We start from the raw sequence: 19,028 nt of genomic DNA on the forward strand, positions 1-19,028 counted from the left end.
TTGTTTCTATATTACGGGTACATAGTTTAATAAATGTTTAATATAAACAAAAAAATACAATAACCTGAATACTAATCCCTAATCAAAAATACTAAACCCTAAATCCAATAAGAAACCCGGAACCCAAACCCTAGTAACTAAAACCTAGACCCAATAGTAACCCGGAACTCAAACCCTAGTCGCTAAACCTTAAACCATAAACTCAAAATACTAAACCCTAAATCCAATAGAAACCCCTGAACTCAAACCCTAATGTCTAATCTTTGAAACCAAACCCTAATGTCTAAGCAAAAAAAGTAAAGCGGATAACTTATACCAACACACGTATTCCAAACCCTATCCCTACACCTCCACGAAAGTGTAAACAAATATTTTAGAAAACTGATTTCTTATACAGTTATGCATCTTATTATCCAGATAACTTGTCATTTCACCATAAACGATAATGTATTAAATTTCATCTTAGCCGGATATTGTTAGAATTATCCGTCGGTAGTAAATATTAACCGGTCAAAGAGTTTGACTCCATATTGCGGATACATAAATTTGTTGATCACGACAAATTGTTAGACAGCTAATTTTATATATCCACTTTTAAAAAATCAGTTACATGAGATTAAAATCCGATTCTTATAATGTCAAATTGTTATATAGTCAATATAATATTTACACGGTTAACGAGCAAGAAGATTTTATATGTTGTAACCGGATAATATAGACATAGCTCAGCTAAAAATAAATTTACTTCGCACTAAGAAATGTTAGACGTCTAAATCACTTGGACATCTAACATAATATATACACGGTTACAAGCTGAGTTATTCGGGATAAATATTGATTTGTTTGTATTGTCAAGTTATTAGACAATTACCGAAGACGCAAGGGCAGAAGAAAGTGACCAGTGACGAAGAGACGGAGAGCTTCATCGGAGACATAGTGGCGGAGAGCTTCATTGGAGACACATCAGCAGAGAGCTCAAGAGTTGAGTATTTGTCTGATACTGCATGCTTTGTGGTACAGTGTTACGCGAACCCATAAGTTTCTTCACCGACAGCGAAAATTCTCTCCAGATCCAATGGAGGTGGTTGAATAGCCTCTGATTTCATCGTTTCCGGTAAATCTAACAGTGGTGACTGAACAACTGATCTATAAATTAAATATGAAATTTGGGAGAGAGTTACGAAAGAAAGATGTTGAAATGAGAAATAAGAAATGAAGTTTCGAAATTGAAACTCTATCTACATGACTTAGAAGAGACGGTGTTTGCTTTCTGACAACAATATATTTGAGAAGATTTTGTGACAGCTTGCAAAATCCACGTAAAATCTTTGTCTAAGATTTGACCTATTAAAATTGTCAGATGGAGAGAAGTAAGGATAGGGACTTTTACGTATTATCAAAAAAAGCACAGTATGTGAATGCATAAGATTGGTATTTTACTAAATACGCTATAATCCTTTTGTAGGGATCCTAATTTCCCTTTATTGTTTTCTCAATTTAATTAGAAGCAAATGATATAAATTAATACTATTGAAAATTGGATTGAAACACAAAACATTATTTATTTTGTAACAAAAATTTTCCTCTACATCGACACTTAATTTAAAACGGAAGAAATGTTATATTATTTTTTTTAATTAAAATTTGTTCTCAACAAAATTGAATATGTGTGATCATAGAGTTTTATCTACTAAACTAAATACATTCTGGTTGGTCAACATGAGAGGTATTATGCTGATCTCTTTTGGATTAGTATACGAGCGGCCGGTTTATTACTATTTTTTGAATACATGTTTTTTTCTTTTGAACAACTTGAATACATGCTTTAAAAATTATAGTATTTACTTATCAAAGAGCCGACACGACACTATCTTTCTAAGTATTCCCCCTTGCAAGTTATCTACCTCAGGTCAGTTTATTAATTCGCTTCTTATGAGTTATGAGACTAATTTAAGCTCTTTAGGTTTTGGTTTCGCTTTTGGTTTTGGTATCAGTTTATCATTTAACTAATTTCTTGCTTTTGAATCTATCCTTATCGTGTTCACTGAACGGTTCATTTTCGGCATATGGATTATAAAAATTACATAGAAATACATTGTTTCAAGGTTTAAGGTAGCATATGTGGTTTGAAATCTAATTTAACTTTTGTTTAGGACTGGATTTGTTTTGCTAGCAAATAAACCTTTATTGAGTTTGTCATTTTATCTCTTTTGAAACTCGTCTCGGAACTGAAGCGCAAAACCGCGATATTCTCTGGATCATGTCGAACAAAGAACTCCGGAGTTTGACCAGGAGGCGGAGAAGACATATCTATAAGCAGCAACGTACTCAAATCGTCAGTGTGGTGCTGCTTATAATATCGTTTGTTGGTTAGGATAGGTGATGATGAATCCGCTAGTCTTAAAGAGCTTGAGTCTCACTATTAATCTTCCTGCTCAAAGATTTAAGTGTGTTTTTTTTTTAAAATCCGGATGTACAAATGGGCTGTAACTTCTAAACTATTTTATTCAAACACTGTTCATCTCTATGCCAAAGCAGGAAGTATGCGACATTTGTTCAAACTATTCAATGGAAACTGTAGTCAAACTATCCAAGTTAAATACTAGATCTTTTTAAGATCACGACGTGCTCACCAATCTTCGTTGACAATGAAGTTTTGCTATATCCGTGACAACAAGTAGTGTCAGAATCTAAATGATAAAGCAAAGTTACCCAAATTGATATGCTTTCAAGACACGGAAACAAATATTTTCTCGCCTCCCGGAGGTAGTCTCTTAATCAAACAACAGATAATTATATCATCATTAGAATTAAGAAGGCATCAGATAATTCCTCGCGATGTACTCCTTGAAGGTCTGGAAAATCAAAAGGAATTTGTTTTAGGACAATTCTATAGATGCTCAGCCCCTCCTAATGGATTGGTTCAGTCTGTGGTGAATAGAATTTGGGGTACAAGATGTCGTATTTACACCCGTCAGTTAGGAGATTCCTCATTTCTCTTCCACATTCCAGATGAGGTTACTCGCAAATGGGTAACACAGAGAGGAATTTGGCATGTTGATGACTGTATTTTGTTTGTGTCTGCTTGGAATCCTGCTGGAACTCTAGCTCTGCCTGAAATAACAACTATTCCGGTTTGGCTCACCTTGAAGAATATTCCGCATCAACTTTATTCCAAAAAGGGAATAAGCTGGATAGCTTCAGGTATAGGTGCTCCAATGCTCACTAGTAAGCCATGCATGGTTGGATCCTATCCTTATGGGAGAGGCAAAGATACTTGTTGAGGTAAAGTTGGATCGACCATTTCCACAACGAGTTGCTCTTAAAGATGAGGATGGGTCTATGTCGATGGTCACTGTTATATACTCTTGGCTCCCATCCAAGTGTCCAAAGTGTGGACAGCTTGGGCACAAGGCTACAAGATGTCTTGGACTCCCTCCAGTTCCAGTATCTAAGGTTCTCCACACAGCTGAGTTTTCAAAAACTCGTCCTCCTCAAAGTCCTCATGTCACCACATGTTCAAGATGTACCAGATCCAATAACTGAAGCACAAAAGCTTTTAAATGTTATTCTCAAGGCTGTATTTTACTAGATCAAGAAAGCAATGACTTGATCCCATCCAACAAGTCAACTGGAGCTACTGTAAACAACACTGAGGTAAATGTCCTTACACCTCCCAGACAATCTGCCTCAATAGAGACTGAGACTACCCCTGCTGTAAGTTCTCCAAAAGTTAAAACTCCAATAGCTCCTTCATCTGAAGCAGATTGCATGTCAGAGAAGGCACAATTGAACCCCAATTCTGGTTACAACGAGACCTCCACTTCAACAACATCTGTTTCACATACTGTCTCTGCTCCTCTAGACTTCACTAATGCAGGTTCACTTTCACCCTCTCCAGCAATGGATTTGAAATGTGAGACTACATTAGGTGACCATGGAGATAAGATCAAGCAGTTAGGTGAAGCATCAAGCTCAAATAGATTTGCAAACCTAGCCATGTTGGGAGAGGAAATAGAAACTGAATTTGTTTCCTCCCCCACTCATCCTCTGGCCCAGACAGTCAACACTAACTCACCTTTTGTCTTCAACTCCTCATTGCCGTCATCTCCAGCTTCAGTGTCAGATCAGATCCTCTTATTCTTAATTCGCAAGTGCCAGATGAATTTGGTTTCACTTTGGCAGTGAATTCAAGATCTTGTTCGGATATGGCTCATAGATCTCGTGGAGGTCGTTGCTTAAAGCCTTCTCAGAAACTAAAGGATATGGAGTGGTTTACAGTCGGTAAGAAAGGAAGGCGTGGAAGAGGTGGTACTGCTCATCATCGTTCTTCCAACTAGTTCTTCATCTTCTCGTTGGCCCTCTTTTATAACTATGTTGAACTTTGCTTGCAATTTGTTTTACTTCTATTCTGAACACTATGGCTGAGCCATTCTCTTGTATCTTTCTAGTATTTAATAGTAAGCCCTTTTTCAAAAAAAAAAGATAAGTATACGGTTAGGGATATACACATATCCTATTTGTATTATTAGATAACATATTATCTTACCTTTTGTCTTTATATAAAGACTAGATATATTGCGAAAAATAGTTTTGCCAAATAGGGTTACTACTTTACAGAAAGCTGTAAAATTCACAACCCTAATGTTCTTTTTTTTCTTTTTTGTTACATTGACTGCTTTACGGAAAGCTGTAAAATTTCATAACCCTAAAGTTCCTTTTTCTCTTGGTTGCATGTGTTCACGACAAATGATGTGCAAGAAAGTGAAACAACTTATGTATAGACCGAGAACGATGTACTTTCATTCTTCTGAGCCCACATATAGCTTATTGGGCCGAATATTGGATTATTTGCAAGAAAAAAGTCAATACTCGAGAGCAGTCATCGATTTGAAAGCTTTCGTTCGTTTTAAACGCTCTGCGATGGCGGCTGGGCTCTTTCGTGCAGAGATGTCAATGTTGTTATCCTCCACGTTGGCGCGAACACACTCCTTTCCCTTCCGCAAAACGCTAAAGGCCTTCGATCCTCGAATCGCAATGCAAAGAAACCCTTTGCCCAGAACTCGACGTTCTCGTGTTTCTGCTTTCAGCTCATCGTCTCCTTCCCATCCACAAAATTTTCCAGTTCCAGGTCAAATTTCTGATATTGGGTTACTATAAAAATCTGAACTTCGAATGAAATTGATTACCGTTCATGTGCTTTAAAAAAGTTGTCTTTTTATGTGTGTTTTTATGTGTTTTCAGGGCTAGAAGATGTCTTTGTTGGTTACCTATTTGGGAGGAAGAAGGCAACAGAAGTAGCTCATGTGTTAGTACTTTTAAACCCATTACTTAAATTAGCTTAACATCAGTCTTAGTTGCTTTATAATGTCACTACTGTTTATTACCTTTTCAGTGTGTGGGAGCAGGTGATCCGAAAGGGAGACACGGTCGTCGACGCTACATGTGGGAATGGCAACGATACTTTAGCAATGTTGAAGATGGTTACGGATGATTCTGATGGTTGTGGCGGCTGTGTCTACGCAATGGACATTCAGAAAGATGCCATTGAGAGCACTTCTTATTTGCTAGATCAGTCCCTTGGTTCAAAAGAGGTTGTTAGATTAGTTGATTACTAAATCTCAGCTTCTATATATAGAGATGTTGTTCTTATTACTATTAATGTTTGAGTCTTGTTCCATTTATGCTGAAGAAATGCAGAAGGAAAGTGTCAAGCTCTTTAACTTGTGTCACAGTAAGATGGAAGAGATTGTTCCTGAAAACTCCTGTGTGAGGTATAGTTCAAAATTTGATGACACTTGATGCAACATTTTTTTGATGTATGCTTTATCTTTTTGGACGAAAATAGGATGGTTGCATTCAATCTGGGGTATCTTCCAGGTGGAAACAAGTCGGTAATCACCGTCTCGAATACAACATTATTGGCACTGAAGGCCGCTGAAAGGGTCTTGATGCCTGGTGGTCTCATAAGCTTGGTGGTATACATTGGTCATCCTGGTGGAAGGTAATAGAATAAATGCTGGCTAAAGATTTTCTCTCATGATCTATCTAATAAAGATGAAAGCCTGAAGTTTTCTTGTTGTTGTGAATTGGTTTGTTGTTCAGGGAAGAGTTAGGAGTGGTTGAAGCTTTTGGGTCGGGTTTACCGGTCAGTGATTGGGTCTGCTGCAAATTTCAAATGTTGAACCGGCCGTTAGCACCTCTTCTTGTTTTCATGTTCAAGAGAGAAAAGTGATATTTTTTCAGATATACAACATCACCTTATTCACTTGCATGGTATGTTCTTATTAGTGTTGTAACTTGTAACCTCAGATTGTTTTTTGTTTAGTATACGTAGCTGCTTCACCTTTTTGGAGATTCTGGCACAAGATTAGGGCTGGGCAAATAATTCGAACCCGAAAAACCGAACCGAACCCGATCCGGAAAAGTAGTACCGGATCAAATTGATTAAATATCCGAACGGGTTCAAAATTTCGGTATTTAAAGAACCGAACCCGATCCGAACCGAAGTATTTTGGGTACCCGAATGTATCTGAAATAAATTTATATACTTAAATATATACATTATTTTTATATATAATGTATATTAAAATATTAAAAATATATAAGATACCTTTAAGTTTTCTAAAATATTCGAAAATATATGCAAATAGTCAAAAGTAAATGTTTAAAATAGCTAAAGTATACTGAAAATACCAAAAATAGTTAATTATCTATTGATTATTTATCCAAATATTCAAAGAAAACCAATTTATATGTTAAATTAAGGTATTTTGACATATATGTTATGAAAATTTATATGTAATATATTATCTTTCTTATAGATTTTGAAAATTTAAAGTATATAATGAATTTTGAAAATTTAAAAACATTTTAAATGGGTACCCGAACGCCCAGCCCTACACAAGATTAGGGGAAATAATAACTATGAGGAAAAACATTATAACCAATAATAACATAAAAAGACGACCACGGTGGGACTGAAATAATAACTGAACCCGAACCAAAATTTAGAAATATCCGAATGGAACTGAAATCTTTGACCCGAACACCCGAAACCTGAATGGACTGAACCGAAACCCGAATGGGTACCCGAACGTCCAGCCCTACACAAGATTAGGGGAAATAATAACTATGAGGAAAAACATTATAACCAATAATAACATAAAAAGACGACCACGGTGGGACTCGAACCCACAGTCTCCCGCTCCGGAGGCGAGCGCCTTATCCATTAGGCCACGCGGTCTTTTGAATTTAATTTGATTTGTATATTAAACATAAAGAAATCAGAAATGGTAAAAATGGGCTTTTTGCTGAAGCTCCTTTTCCCTTCTTTTTTAAGTTTCCAACAAAATGATGAAATGGAAGAAAATCGAACGACTAAAAAGAGTAATTACTAAAAATGGTAAATTCTAGATTCCAACATACTATAAGTGTGAAACATTTTTCTGAAAATCGAGATGGGAACGTATTTATGGCCTTGCATTGAATTTGTCTCAGGGGTTCGACATAGAACGTCGAATCTGGTTTGATCCAAAACCTGGATTTGATAAAACCTGAAAAAACGGTAACATGTTAACACAAAAATCCGGTTTTACAAAAATAATCACATAGCTGATGAGTTTACCTTAATATTTAGTATCCATTGTTTGTTTCAATTCCTCACTAAAAACTAAAATCCAAAAGTTTTCTTTGGTTCATGATATAGAATTTGAGATGTTACAAAAAAAAATGATATAGAATTAGAGTTTTCACTTATAAGAAAAAGAAGTAAGTATTGACAATTGTGACAATTGTGACAATTATGAATCCTTTGAAAACATGATTTTGTGTTATGGAAGAAAATAGAGAAGTTGGACTAAATTATGATGAACTTGAGAAAGTAGTTCTTGAAAATATACCCAAAAATGAAGAAGATTTAACTTTTGAAACCTTAAACTTGAATGGGGGCATAACATTTTTGATATGTAGCCTCTTCCTGTGGTGTTGGGCTTGCCACCACCGGAGAAGGAGGATCTTCGTCCTCAGGGCATACAACATCTTTGAAACTATTTGTTTCTTTTGTCATGATGCATATTATTTAACTTATACATTGTTTTACATTTTAGATGGTAATAACAATGCTGTCTTTTTTTATATTGTATCATTGTCAAACGAATTTTGTTTTTTATTTGCAATGTTTTCATTTAATTTAATATGTATTCAAGATCTATATTTTTTTCTATTTTTATGATAGCTAGTTAGAGAAATTATAGTATTATATATATTATATAATAAAAAAAATCCGGTTTAACCGGTCAGAACAGCTTACCAGAATTGTACCATCTGGTTTTCAGAACATTGATAATGAGACAGTGTACTTTCCTGCTACAAAAGACTTCTCTTTCAAGTTGGATAACGGTTGTTAAAACGACTTAAAGGTGAAATTAGTCTCAATGGTGGTGTCAAGAAACTTTTTGGATACTTGTTACTGGTACTAGAAGAGATGGTCAAACAAAAACTTAGAACATAAAACCTTACATAATGTCATGTCGGATTCTGATGAACACATCCAACTGAATCATTTACACAATTGTCGTTCCTTATTATTTGGCTTATAATCCCAAAACAAGCCTTTATGTTCTTTTCTATAGAATCAGATTGAGTTGCCATGCCACGTCTTTGATCATCATTTCTTGCGGGTTGCCTAGAGATGATTACTTATATCAGGTTATCGATCCTGACATAATGTCATGGACTTCGTTTCTGTGGATATGTGCATAAAACGGTTATGAAAAAGCAAAGACAACGTTTTAGGGTAAGATCCTCTGTTATACAAGAAAACATTTCTTTCCTTTTCTTCAAGTTTTCATTTCTTGGCTGGCTGGAGTTATGATTTGTTTGGTAGACTATTGAGAGCAAAACTTCATCTATCTGCGAAAAGGACTCAGGCCTTCTTTCAGTTCTTTGTTTGTTTGTATTTAGAATCTTAGCTGCTTAATTAGTTTCAAGACAATAACAATTAATCTTAACCAATCTGATGGTTGCTATCTAATAGGTATTATTATTCCATCTCAAACCATGTTTCTTTGGTTTCAATACAAAGCAATCTTTTGGCTCTGTAACTTCTACGTTTCTTTGCTATTGCTATTACATGCACCTACCTGATCCTGAATTTTATCTCTATTGTACATCTTGATTGAGAATAATCAGTAATATGAGTTCATTTATGTCTTCATTAATGATTTATCAGGAGCTCATAACTTTCCAAGAGTGATGGAGAGGGTGATTCTTCTTTAGCTTCATTAGGTTGTTCTTGTTGTTGGCTATTGTCTTCTTCTAACCCGAGTTCGCTTTCCAGGTTCTTGAACCATTTATCAACTTCAGCTTCTTCAGATTCTTGATGAGCTCTTGGAGTCAAACTGTTTTCAGGTTGTTGGAAACCATTTATGAAATTCCACACGTCAGGATCTATATCAAAAGGTATCTCCAGCAGCTCTGGTTTGTCTACCTCTTGTAACATCCCTGCCAATTCGCTATAATCTTGAAAACACTCAAACGTTTCACCTATCTGCACATCATCATCCTCTTTGCTAACAATGTTGGAACCACCAAAAGACCTAGAAGCATTAGGAGATGATTCTTGAGACGTCTCTTCTCTATTCAAAGAACCTTTTGTTGCTGCTTCATCACTGGCATTATGGTTGATGTAGGAGCTCAATCTTTTCTTGAGATGTGTATGCCACACATTCTTGATCTCATTGTCTGTTCTTCCTGGCAGTTTAGAAGCAATCTTGGACCACCTGAATCCAAAAAATGCAGAAAAGGTATTGTCAAAATCAAAACATAGAGGCACACAATGGTATCTAACAAGATATAACACAGACTTGTTTCCGAAGCTCTGGTGGAGTTTAATGATGGTTTCTTCTTCCTCTAAGGTGAAATTGCCACGTTTGAGATCAGGTCTGAGGTAATTGATCCATCGAAGACGACAACTCTTGCCACACCTTAACAATCCTTCATTGCATGCATAGATAGACAGACACAAAGAATCAGAATCATTAGATCAAAAAAAGCTGAAGGAATAGGAAGTAAGATCAGATACATTACCAGCTTGATTGGGGAGAGATCTCCAGTTCTCATGACCATACTTGTGAATGAAAGAGATGAGTTTCAAGTCTTCATCTTGGCTCCATGGTCCCCTCTTCACTTTGGTTTTGTCACAACATGGAGCTCTCCCTTTGCCCATTCTCTCTCTGTCTCTCAGTTTTTTTTTCTCTCGCACACTTTTGAGATTCTTTTTTTTAACACCCTTGAGATTCCTTTCTACCAAATCTAATTGGTACGTTGTGTATTTATACAAGGAAGTGGTGTGTGACCTGACAATGAGAAAATATGTTATAAAGGAAAGACAATGACAATTGTCAAATCAGATTTGATTAAGTTTAAAACTTGTCTATAGTGTAGGTGAGTCTCTGGCATGATTCCTTTTTTCTAATATATACTTCCATTTATCTCAAAATAAATATTTTTATTTTGGAAAGATAATCTCACATTGAAACATATATTGAAACTTCAATATTGAGTCTCACATTCTCTAATCAAATCTGAAACATCTTTACCATAAAAAAAACTACTCCCTCCATTTGAAAATAATATATATTATAGAGTTTTCACACTTAATAAAAAAATACGTAAAATTTTAACAATAAATGCATTATTTTCGTGTTTAGCTATTTCTTATGATTTTTAACCAATCAAAATTCAGTAAATACAATTAATGTTTTTAAAGTTTACAATTTACCATTATTACAAACATTGAAAATGCAAAATATGAATTTTTCAAAAACAATTTTTTTTCTAAAACATCGATCATTTTGAAACGGAAGAAATATTTAGATTGTCCTTGTGATTATTTTTATTGCGAACAAAAATTGACTACGGCAACACATTAGCTAATAATAGCTTAACATTATCTTTGATATTTGACTAACTATATATGGATCATGAAGTCTCTCTAAGTCAGATCAGAAAGGGCATTACAATTTTTTCTATCTTTGGCTAAACCACCTTTTGAAAAAATGGTTCTAACGGAAAAGAAAAAAATATTGGTAAACTGACAATTCACAAAATGAAACTTGACTTATAATTATTTTTTCGCTATACTTTAAGTTATTAATCTGCCAAACAAGACGTAAGGATGCTCTCACCTTTAGTGTACCGTCTCATATTAGGGAAGGCACTATTGTATAAAGTTTGAATAAATCATTGCTTCAATTAAAATAGAAGTACAGTACTGTATAAAATTGAGTTCGACTGGCTATGGTTTTCCGAAACTGTGAATGAGTAAATAAATTTCTGTGACCTCGTATCTATGTTTTATTTTGCAAGAAAAAAAGAAAGAAATAAGCCTAATAGATCATTTGGAGGTGCTTATATATTTTTTTTAATTTTTTGTCTAAAAACAAAATTAAAAAAAAATCAATCGCAGGCTCCACGTGTCAACAAAAACAATACTAATCACCTAATTAAGAGCTATTCTTCTTTTTCTTCTTCTCTTTTCTTCTTTTTTAATCAAAAATTTGATAAGCATCCATTAAAACACTAGAGTTAATGGAGCTCTAAGAGCACCTCCATCAGCAAATCTTTCCAATCTCGATTCCTTAGGTAGTTTTACATTATTTTAATTTTTTTTTTTCGTTTGACTTTTTTTTTTTCTAAAAAAAATAATAATAAATAATACCCGAACCTATAGCAGACCGACACCTGTCGTGGAACCCGCGGAACAGTTAAGATCAAATGCATATTATATTATTCTTTTTGGGAAACATGTGAGCCTCCCCCCTCCCGCCCACAATCCTTCAATGGAAATGCTCTAATATTCTTAAATAAGAAAATAGTAAATTAATAAAATTATAAGTTCGTTCACAAAGATGCTATTTATATATATTGTGTATCTTGTAGGTTTAGTTTTCTTTTCTCTGTTCTTTGTTCCTTTACCATTCATATTAGTCTGCCTCTTTTTTTATCGATTTATCTAGTAAAAAAAACTTTGTGTATTGGAAACGGTTACTTAATTCATAGGCAAATAATATTTTATTATAAACACCCACTACAAGAAAACAGCACTTTGGCGAGGAAAATTAACGAGGAAATATAATCCTCGTATACGACGATTTTACGAGAAAATTACAAAGAAAGAAGTAAACCTCGTTATTTCCTCGTAAAGTAACGAAGACAATATTTCGTCGTAAAACCAACGTAACTTTACGTGGTCTTAACGAGGAAATACTCTTTCCTCGTAAAGACCACGTAAAGCTTGCATTATCTTTACGAGGAAAAGAGGAAATATACATTCCTCGTTAAATCAACGTAAGATTACGTCACCTTTACGAGGAAATGATATACGTGAACTTAACGAGGAATTTTGAAGCACGTTTTTTTGTTGCTACCTACATATTCCTCGCAAAACTTCAACTACCAGATTCGAAAATTTTCTATAAATATGGAAGTTTCAACATCATTTTAAACACACCAACAAGAAAAAAAAGAAAAACGTGAAAGGAAAAAAATGTCAGGCTCCGGGAATGTCTACGAGTTGCGGAGGTGGATGTATATGCATAGAGATGCTAACAGGAGAGTGACGAAAGAATACATTGCGGGACTGGAGACATTTATGCATCAAGCAGATTCCACACCGCTCGCCCTAGAAAGCGGTAAGATGTTCTGTCCATGTCGGAAATGCAACAATTCGAAATTGGCAAATCGTGAAAATGTTTGGAAGCATTTAATAAATAGAGGTTTCACGCCAAATTACTATATCTGGTTTCAACATGGAGAAGGTTATAATAATTATGATCAGAATGAAGCTAGTAGTAGTAATAGCAATTTTCAGGAAGAACCGGTTGCTCATCATTTGCATAATGAACATAGTTACCATCAGGAGGAGCAGATGGTAGATTTTGATAGGGTTCATGATATGGTAACTGATGCATTCGTAGCTCATGATGAAGATGAAGAACCTAACATAAATGCAAAAAAGTTTTATGAAATGTTAAATGCGGCGAATCAACCACTTTACAGTGGTTGTAGAGAAGGTCTCTCTAAATTGTCGTTGGCTGCTAGAATGATGAATATTAAAACTGATCACAATCTACCTGAAAGTTGCATGAATGAATGGGCAGACTTGTTTAAAGAGTATTTGCCGGAAGACAATGTGTCTGCTAATTCTTATTATGAGATTCAGAAACTGGTTTATAGTCTTGGGTTGCCTTCGGAGATGATAGATGTTTGCATCGACAACTGCATGATCTACTGGGGAAATGATGAGAAGTTAGAAGAATGTCGATTCTGCAAGAAGGCACGATTCAAGCCGTAAGGACGGGGACGTAATAGAGTACCGTACCAAAGGATGTGGTACCTACCAATTACAGACAGATTGAAAAGATTGTACCAATCAGAGCAGATTGCTGGAAAGATGAGATGGCATGCCGAGCATACTCAGACGGATGGTGAGATGACACATCCATCAGATGCAAGAGCCTGGAAACATTTTAACAAAGTATATCCGGAATTCGCTAGCAATATCCGGAATGTGTATCTCGGATTATGCACAGATGGATTTAGTCCATTCGGAATGTCAGGGAGACAATATTCATTGTGGCCAGTCTTTCTTACGCCATACAACCTGCCACCGGAGATGTGCATGCAACGGGAGTTGCTATTCTTGACCATATTAATACCTTGACCGAAACATCCTAAAAGGTCGCTGGATGTTTTCCTGCAACCACTGATAAAAGAGTTGAAGGATTTATGGTCAACAGGGGAGAGGACGTATGACTGCTCAACGAAGACGAATTTCACGATGCGAGCGATGCTTTTGTGGACCATAAGTGACTTTCCTACCTATGGGATGTTGTCGGGATGGACTACACATGGGAGATTAGCTTGTACATATTGTAATGGAGCGACAGATGCGTTTCAACTGAAGAATGGGAGGAAGACAAGTTGGTTCGATTGTCATCGTAGATTTCTTCCCATTGGCCATCCGTACCGAAGAAACAAGACATTGTTTAGGCACAAAAGGTTTGTAAGATACATTCCTCCTCCATATTTAACTGGAGAAGAAACTGAAAAGCAACTCGATTACTATGGAGCTTTGGAAACAGTTCCTCGTGGTGGTAAGTGGCATGTTTCCCCTAATATGTCTGATTCTTACGGTGTTCATCACAACTGGCACAAGAAGAGTATATTTTGGGAGTTGCCATATTGGAAGGATCTTCTTCTGCGCCATAACCTCGATGTGATGCATATAGAGAAGAATTTCTTTGAGAACATCATGTAAACTATATTGAATGTCCCGAGGAAGACAAAAGACAACATAAAATCGAGGTTAGACTTGCCGGATATTTGCTCAAGAAACGAGTTACATATAAACAGCAATGGGCAAGTTTCTGTTCCGATATTCAGATTGTCTTCAGAAAAAAGTCGGTGTTGTTTAACTGGGTAGCATCAGAAGTGAAATTCCCCGATGGGTATGTTTCAAATCTGTCTAGATGCGTTGAAAAGGGTCAAAATTTCTCTAGAATGAAGAATCATGACTGTCATGTCTTTATGCAACGACTACTTCCCTTTGCTTTTGCTGAGATACTTCCTACAAACGTACATGAAGCACTTGCATGTACTATATTATATATTGCAGTTATTTTATATATAATGATTTAGTTTGAAATATATATGACTAATATGTGTATAATTGTTTTTGGAATATACAAGGCATTGGAGCATTTTTCAGGGATCTGAGCACCCGCACCCTTAAAGTAGAAGTCTTGGAACAACTTCAAGAGAACATTCCCATCTTATTGTGCAACTTGGAGAAGATATTTCCTCCTGGGTTTTTTGACGTAATGGAGCATCTAGCTGTCCACCTCCCATATGAGGCATTACTTCGTGGACCTGTACATTACGGATGGATGTATCAGTATGAGTGAGCCATGAAATATTTGAAGGGAAAAGCAAAGAACCTTGCAAAGGTTGAAGGTTCTATAATTGCTGGAAGTTTGTCGGAAGAAACTTCTCACTTCACATCGTACTACTTTGCGTCAAAAGTACGTAACCGGAAAATAGCTCCAAGGAGATATGATGATGGTGGTGTCGCGCCAACATACGCAGTTGCTGGTGTTCCAGACATCTTTAGCCAGATTGGGTGACTGGGTGGGAAATCAAAAGAGGTTTGGTGGTCGAGTGAAGAAGACGCTCATAGTGCACACACCTATATTCTACTCAATTGTGAGGATCCATTGATTCGTTATTTTGAAAGGTAACATAAATGGACACATATAAATTAACACATATATATAATTGCCAAATATTAATTAATATAAAATGTGATTTTACAGCCTATTTGTTTCACAAGTCAAAGAAACATTCCCTGGTATATCCACAACTGACGTAGATAAAAGGAAAGATCAACACTTTATAAAGTGGTTGAAGAATCATGTATTAACTCAAACTCTTTATTCATAAATGATCTGTATTTTAACGTTCACTTTGTTTTTGCAGGTTGATTTTGACGACGATGCAGATTATCCTAAGTGGTTACACGAAGTAATTCAATCTCCACATGTAAAGGTCACCACCTCACAGATGTATTTCACACGAGGCTATACTTTTCACACATATGAGTATGGTAGACAGCGGGCAACCAGTAACTATGGAATATGTGTGAAAGGGGAAACCGATTTCTACGGTATCTTGACAGAGATTATTGAAGTGGAATTTCCAAGTATATTGAAGCTGAAATGCGTCCTCTTCAAATGTGAGTGGTTCGACCCCGTCGTCAACAGAGGTGTTCGGTTTAACAAATTCGGTGTAGTTGATGTCAATGGTGGACGAAGGTACAACAAATTCTTTAGTTAGCATACATGAGCAGAATAAGCTTACTTCTATGTTTTCTTTATTTTTCAGGTACAACAAATTCGAGCCTTTCATCTTAGCTTCACAAGCAGATCAAGTTAGCTACCTTCCATACCCTCGGATGAGAGAATCGGGAATAAATTGGTTATCTGTGATCAAAGTTACACCTCGAGGACGAATTATTAGTGGAGAAGAACCACCATTGCAAGAAGAACAGATAAATGAAGTCGAGGAACCTGAACAACAAATTGATGACATTCTTCTCATTGATCCGCATAATCATAAGTATGAAGATCTTACCGACGATGGCACAGACAAAGCTGTTGAAGACGAGTTTAATGAAAATGATGATGTTTCTAGTGCTGACGAAAATGTATCCGATTGATGTATTTGTGTTTTAATATGATTAATTTTCAGACTTAATGCATGTGATTCGATTATTTTAATCATGAAAAACTATTTAATGTATTGAGATTATAAGAATTTGGGAATGTTTATAAAGAATTTGGGAATTTTTATAAAGAAAAAAAAATATTGAGGTTTGAGGTTTTGAATGAAAAATAAAAGATTGAGGTTTGGGGATTGGAATATGAATAGTAGAAGATAGGAAAGATGGTGTTTGTGGTTTGGGATTTTTGATTTTAGGCGTTTAGAAAGCAAACCTCGTTAATTCCTCGTAGTTTACGACGAAATAACGAGGAAAATAGAAAGAAAAAAAAAACGCGGGCCTCGTTAATTTCACGTAAGACATAATCGTCGTAAAGACCTCGTAAGCTTACGTGGAATTACCGAGGCTTTCTGTTTTTTTTTTATTTCCTCGTTATTTCCTCGTGGGTTTATGAGGTTTTAACGAGATATGTTGTCTAAACCCCTAAACCCTAAACCCCAAACCCCATCTTTCTTATCTATTTTGTTTAAATCCCAAACTCCAAACCCCATTAATAATTTTATAATTTTCAAAAGATTATATTTTCAAATCTTCAAAAGATTATATTTTCAAATCTTCAAAAGATTATATTTTCAAATCTTCAAAAGATTATATTTTCAAAAATCTTCAAAAGATTATATTTTTGTTGCAAGATAAAAAATTTAAATAAATAATTTGATTTTGTATAAGTTTATATTAGAAAGAAGAGATTGATATTAGAAGTTAAAGAATTGTGGTTATAAATTTTGAGGTTTGAAATGTTAAGAATATTGAGGTTAAAAGGAAGATATGTTATGAATATATGAAGTAGAATATAAGAAAGATGGGGTTTAGGGTTTGGGGTTTCGATTTTAGAGGTTTAGAAAATAACCTCGTTAATAACTCGTAACTTACGAGGCTTTTACGAGGAACAGAAAGACGGGCCTCGCTATTTCATCGTTTGATTTGGGACGGTCCTTGCAATTTCTTCGTAAGGTTACATGGTTTTTACGAGGAACAGAAAGACATGCCTCTTTAATTCCTCGCAACGTTACGAGGAAATTGCGAGACCTTCGTAAGTTATATATACAACTGCACAAACCTCACACTCTCCATTCCTCCCAACTTCCTCTCCATTTCCTCCCCATTTCGTCTTCAACTCCTCTCCCATTCCTCTTTCCTTCGAAAATGGTAATTTCCTCGCCCCTATAATTAGTTTAGACAATTTAGATAGGTGGTTAGTTTAGGTGGTTAGTTTAGGGAATTTAGATAGGTTTACGGATTTATGTTCGTTAGATAGATTTTTTAATTATTGATGATAGATTTTTAATTATTGATGATCATAATCTCAAAAAAATATATTTTTGCAGGTTCGCAAGCACTTGCTTACTGCTCCCTACAGGGAGATGTTCGGTGAGCCTGGTAGTCAATTAGACCCGCCAGGTTCTTCTTTAGGTGCCGGCGGTTCCGGTTCTTTGGATCAAGAGTCTGTTCCCGAGACTCAGCATTTCTTCCCTCCGATGCCTCCTCCGATGGCTCATCCGATGCCTCTTCCGATGGCTCATCCGATGGCTCCTCCGGTGGCTCCTCCGGTGCCTCCTCCGATGGCTCCTCCTGAGATCCCCGCCGCTGTTCATTCCGATCTCATGGTGCCACCTACTGTTCCCTTCTCGCAGTACACTGTCGAGGATATTCTCGGTATGCCAGGCAGAGTTGGTTTACCAATCATAGACCCCGACAGACCCGACGGGACTATGTGGTAAGTGCATTTTTAAAATAATTATTTTAATTTATAACTTCATTAAATAATTTAAATTTTCATTTTTTTCCAGGTTTGGGGTTGACAATTGCCTTGCGACAGATGTAACCGAGACGATTAAAGGTTACTTCTCCATGGCGCATCCAAACTGGAAATTGACGCCGATCTACATCCGAAAAACGTGGTTCAAGATTTACGCTGTAAATAATTCTATTAATTAATTATTTTATATATTTTTTTTTAAATAACCGGTTATTAATTTTTTTTTTGCAGCAAAAGTATCATTGGTCCATCGGAGTCAGTGAGAGAGTGAGGAAGGCGTTTTACGAGAAGGCGCAAGTTCGCTTGTCGGACACGGTTTGCAACTGGAAGGGTGCCTGGATCGTCAAGGGGTACACTCGTGGCAAACCCGCTGAGCTTACTACGGATGTTTAGGACGGCCTCATCCGTTACTGGAAAGATCCCAACTCCATTAGGATCGCAAACATTTGTTCTGCCGCCCGTAACACGGTAGACGAGCACGGTAACGACCCGATGCAACACTCTACGGGCCAAAAACTCCATGCCGGTGTCCGTTTGCAAATGGTACGTAATTAAATAATAAATTTTTAATTATTATTTTTAATATAATTAAATATATTTCTAACAATTTTCTTAAATGTTTTTAGGCCAAAGAGTTGGGACGTATCCCGACTCTTCCGAAACTTTACGAGCGGGCCCACAAGAACAAGGCGGGCCAGTTTTTAGATGGCAAGTTCGAGCAAATCTACAACGACGTAATTGCTCGGGTTGAGGAGCGCCAGACTCAGCTGACCCAGCAGTCCGCCGACGGATTACCCGTTACCTTATCCACAACTGAAGTGGATAAGATTTACGAGGAGGTAAATTTTTTAACATTATATCTTTTTAATTATTAATTCATTAAATTTACCTTTTAAATTTAACTACCAAATATAATTTTTTGTTTTT

At 36.0% G+C, this 19,028-nt stretch overlaps 2 protein-coding genes and 1 non-coding gene across 3 annotated transcripts; 1 reads left to right on the forward strand and 2 right to left on the reverse strand.

The window, feature by feature from the left end:
* The first annotated feature begins 4,689 nt into the window (after positions 1–4,689).
* Positions 4,690–6,351, forward strand: LOC108809512 (uncharacterized). Its single transcript, XM_018581650.2, has 6 exons — positions 4,690–5,131; positions 5,245–5,308; positions 5,396–5,594; positions 5,701–5,774; positions 5,849–6,004; positions 6,106–6,351. The coding sequence occupies exons 1-6, from the start codon at positions 4,735–4,737 to the stop codon at positions 6,233–6,235; spliced, it is 1,020 nt and encodes a 339-aa protein (XP_018437152.2). The 5' UTR covers positions 4,690–4,734; the 3' UTR covers positions 6,236–6,351.
* An 822-nt stretch (positions 6,352–7,173) lies between these two features.
* TRNAR-CCG (transfer RNA arginine (anticodon CCG)) lies at positions 7,174–7,246 on the reverse strand. The gene has a single exon. It is a non-coding gene; the product is annotated as a tRNA-Arg (tRNA).
* A 1,749-nt stretch (positions 7,247–8,995) lies between these two features.
* On the reverse strand, positions 8,996–10,326 carry LOC108809245 (transcription factor MYB58). The gene is made up of 3 exons (XM_018581391.2): positions 10,090–10,326; positions 9,867–9,996; positions 8,996–9,782 (listed from the first exon to the last, which is right to left on the reverse strand). The coding sequence occupies exons 1-3, from the start codon at positions 10,226–10,228 to the stop codon at positions 9,218–9,220; spliced, it is 834 nt and encodes a 277-aa protein (XP_018436893.1). The 5' UTR covers positions 10,229–10,326; the 3' UTR covers positions 8,996–9,217.
* Between the last annotated feature and the right edge of the window lie 8,702 nt (positions 10,327–19,028).

Source organism: Raphanus sativus, chromosome 6, assembly GCF_000801105.2.
Source record: "Raphanus sativus cultivar WK10039 chromosome 6, ASM80110v3, whole genome shotgun sequence".
Taxonomy (NCBI): domain Eukaryota; kingdom Viridiplantae; phylum Streptophyta; class Magnoliopsida; order Brassicales; family Brassicaceae; genus Raphanus; species Raphanus sativus.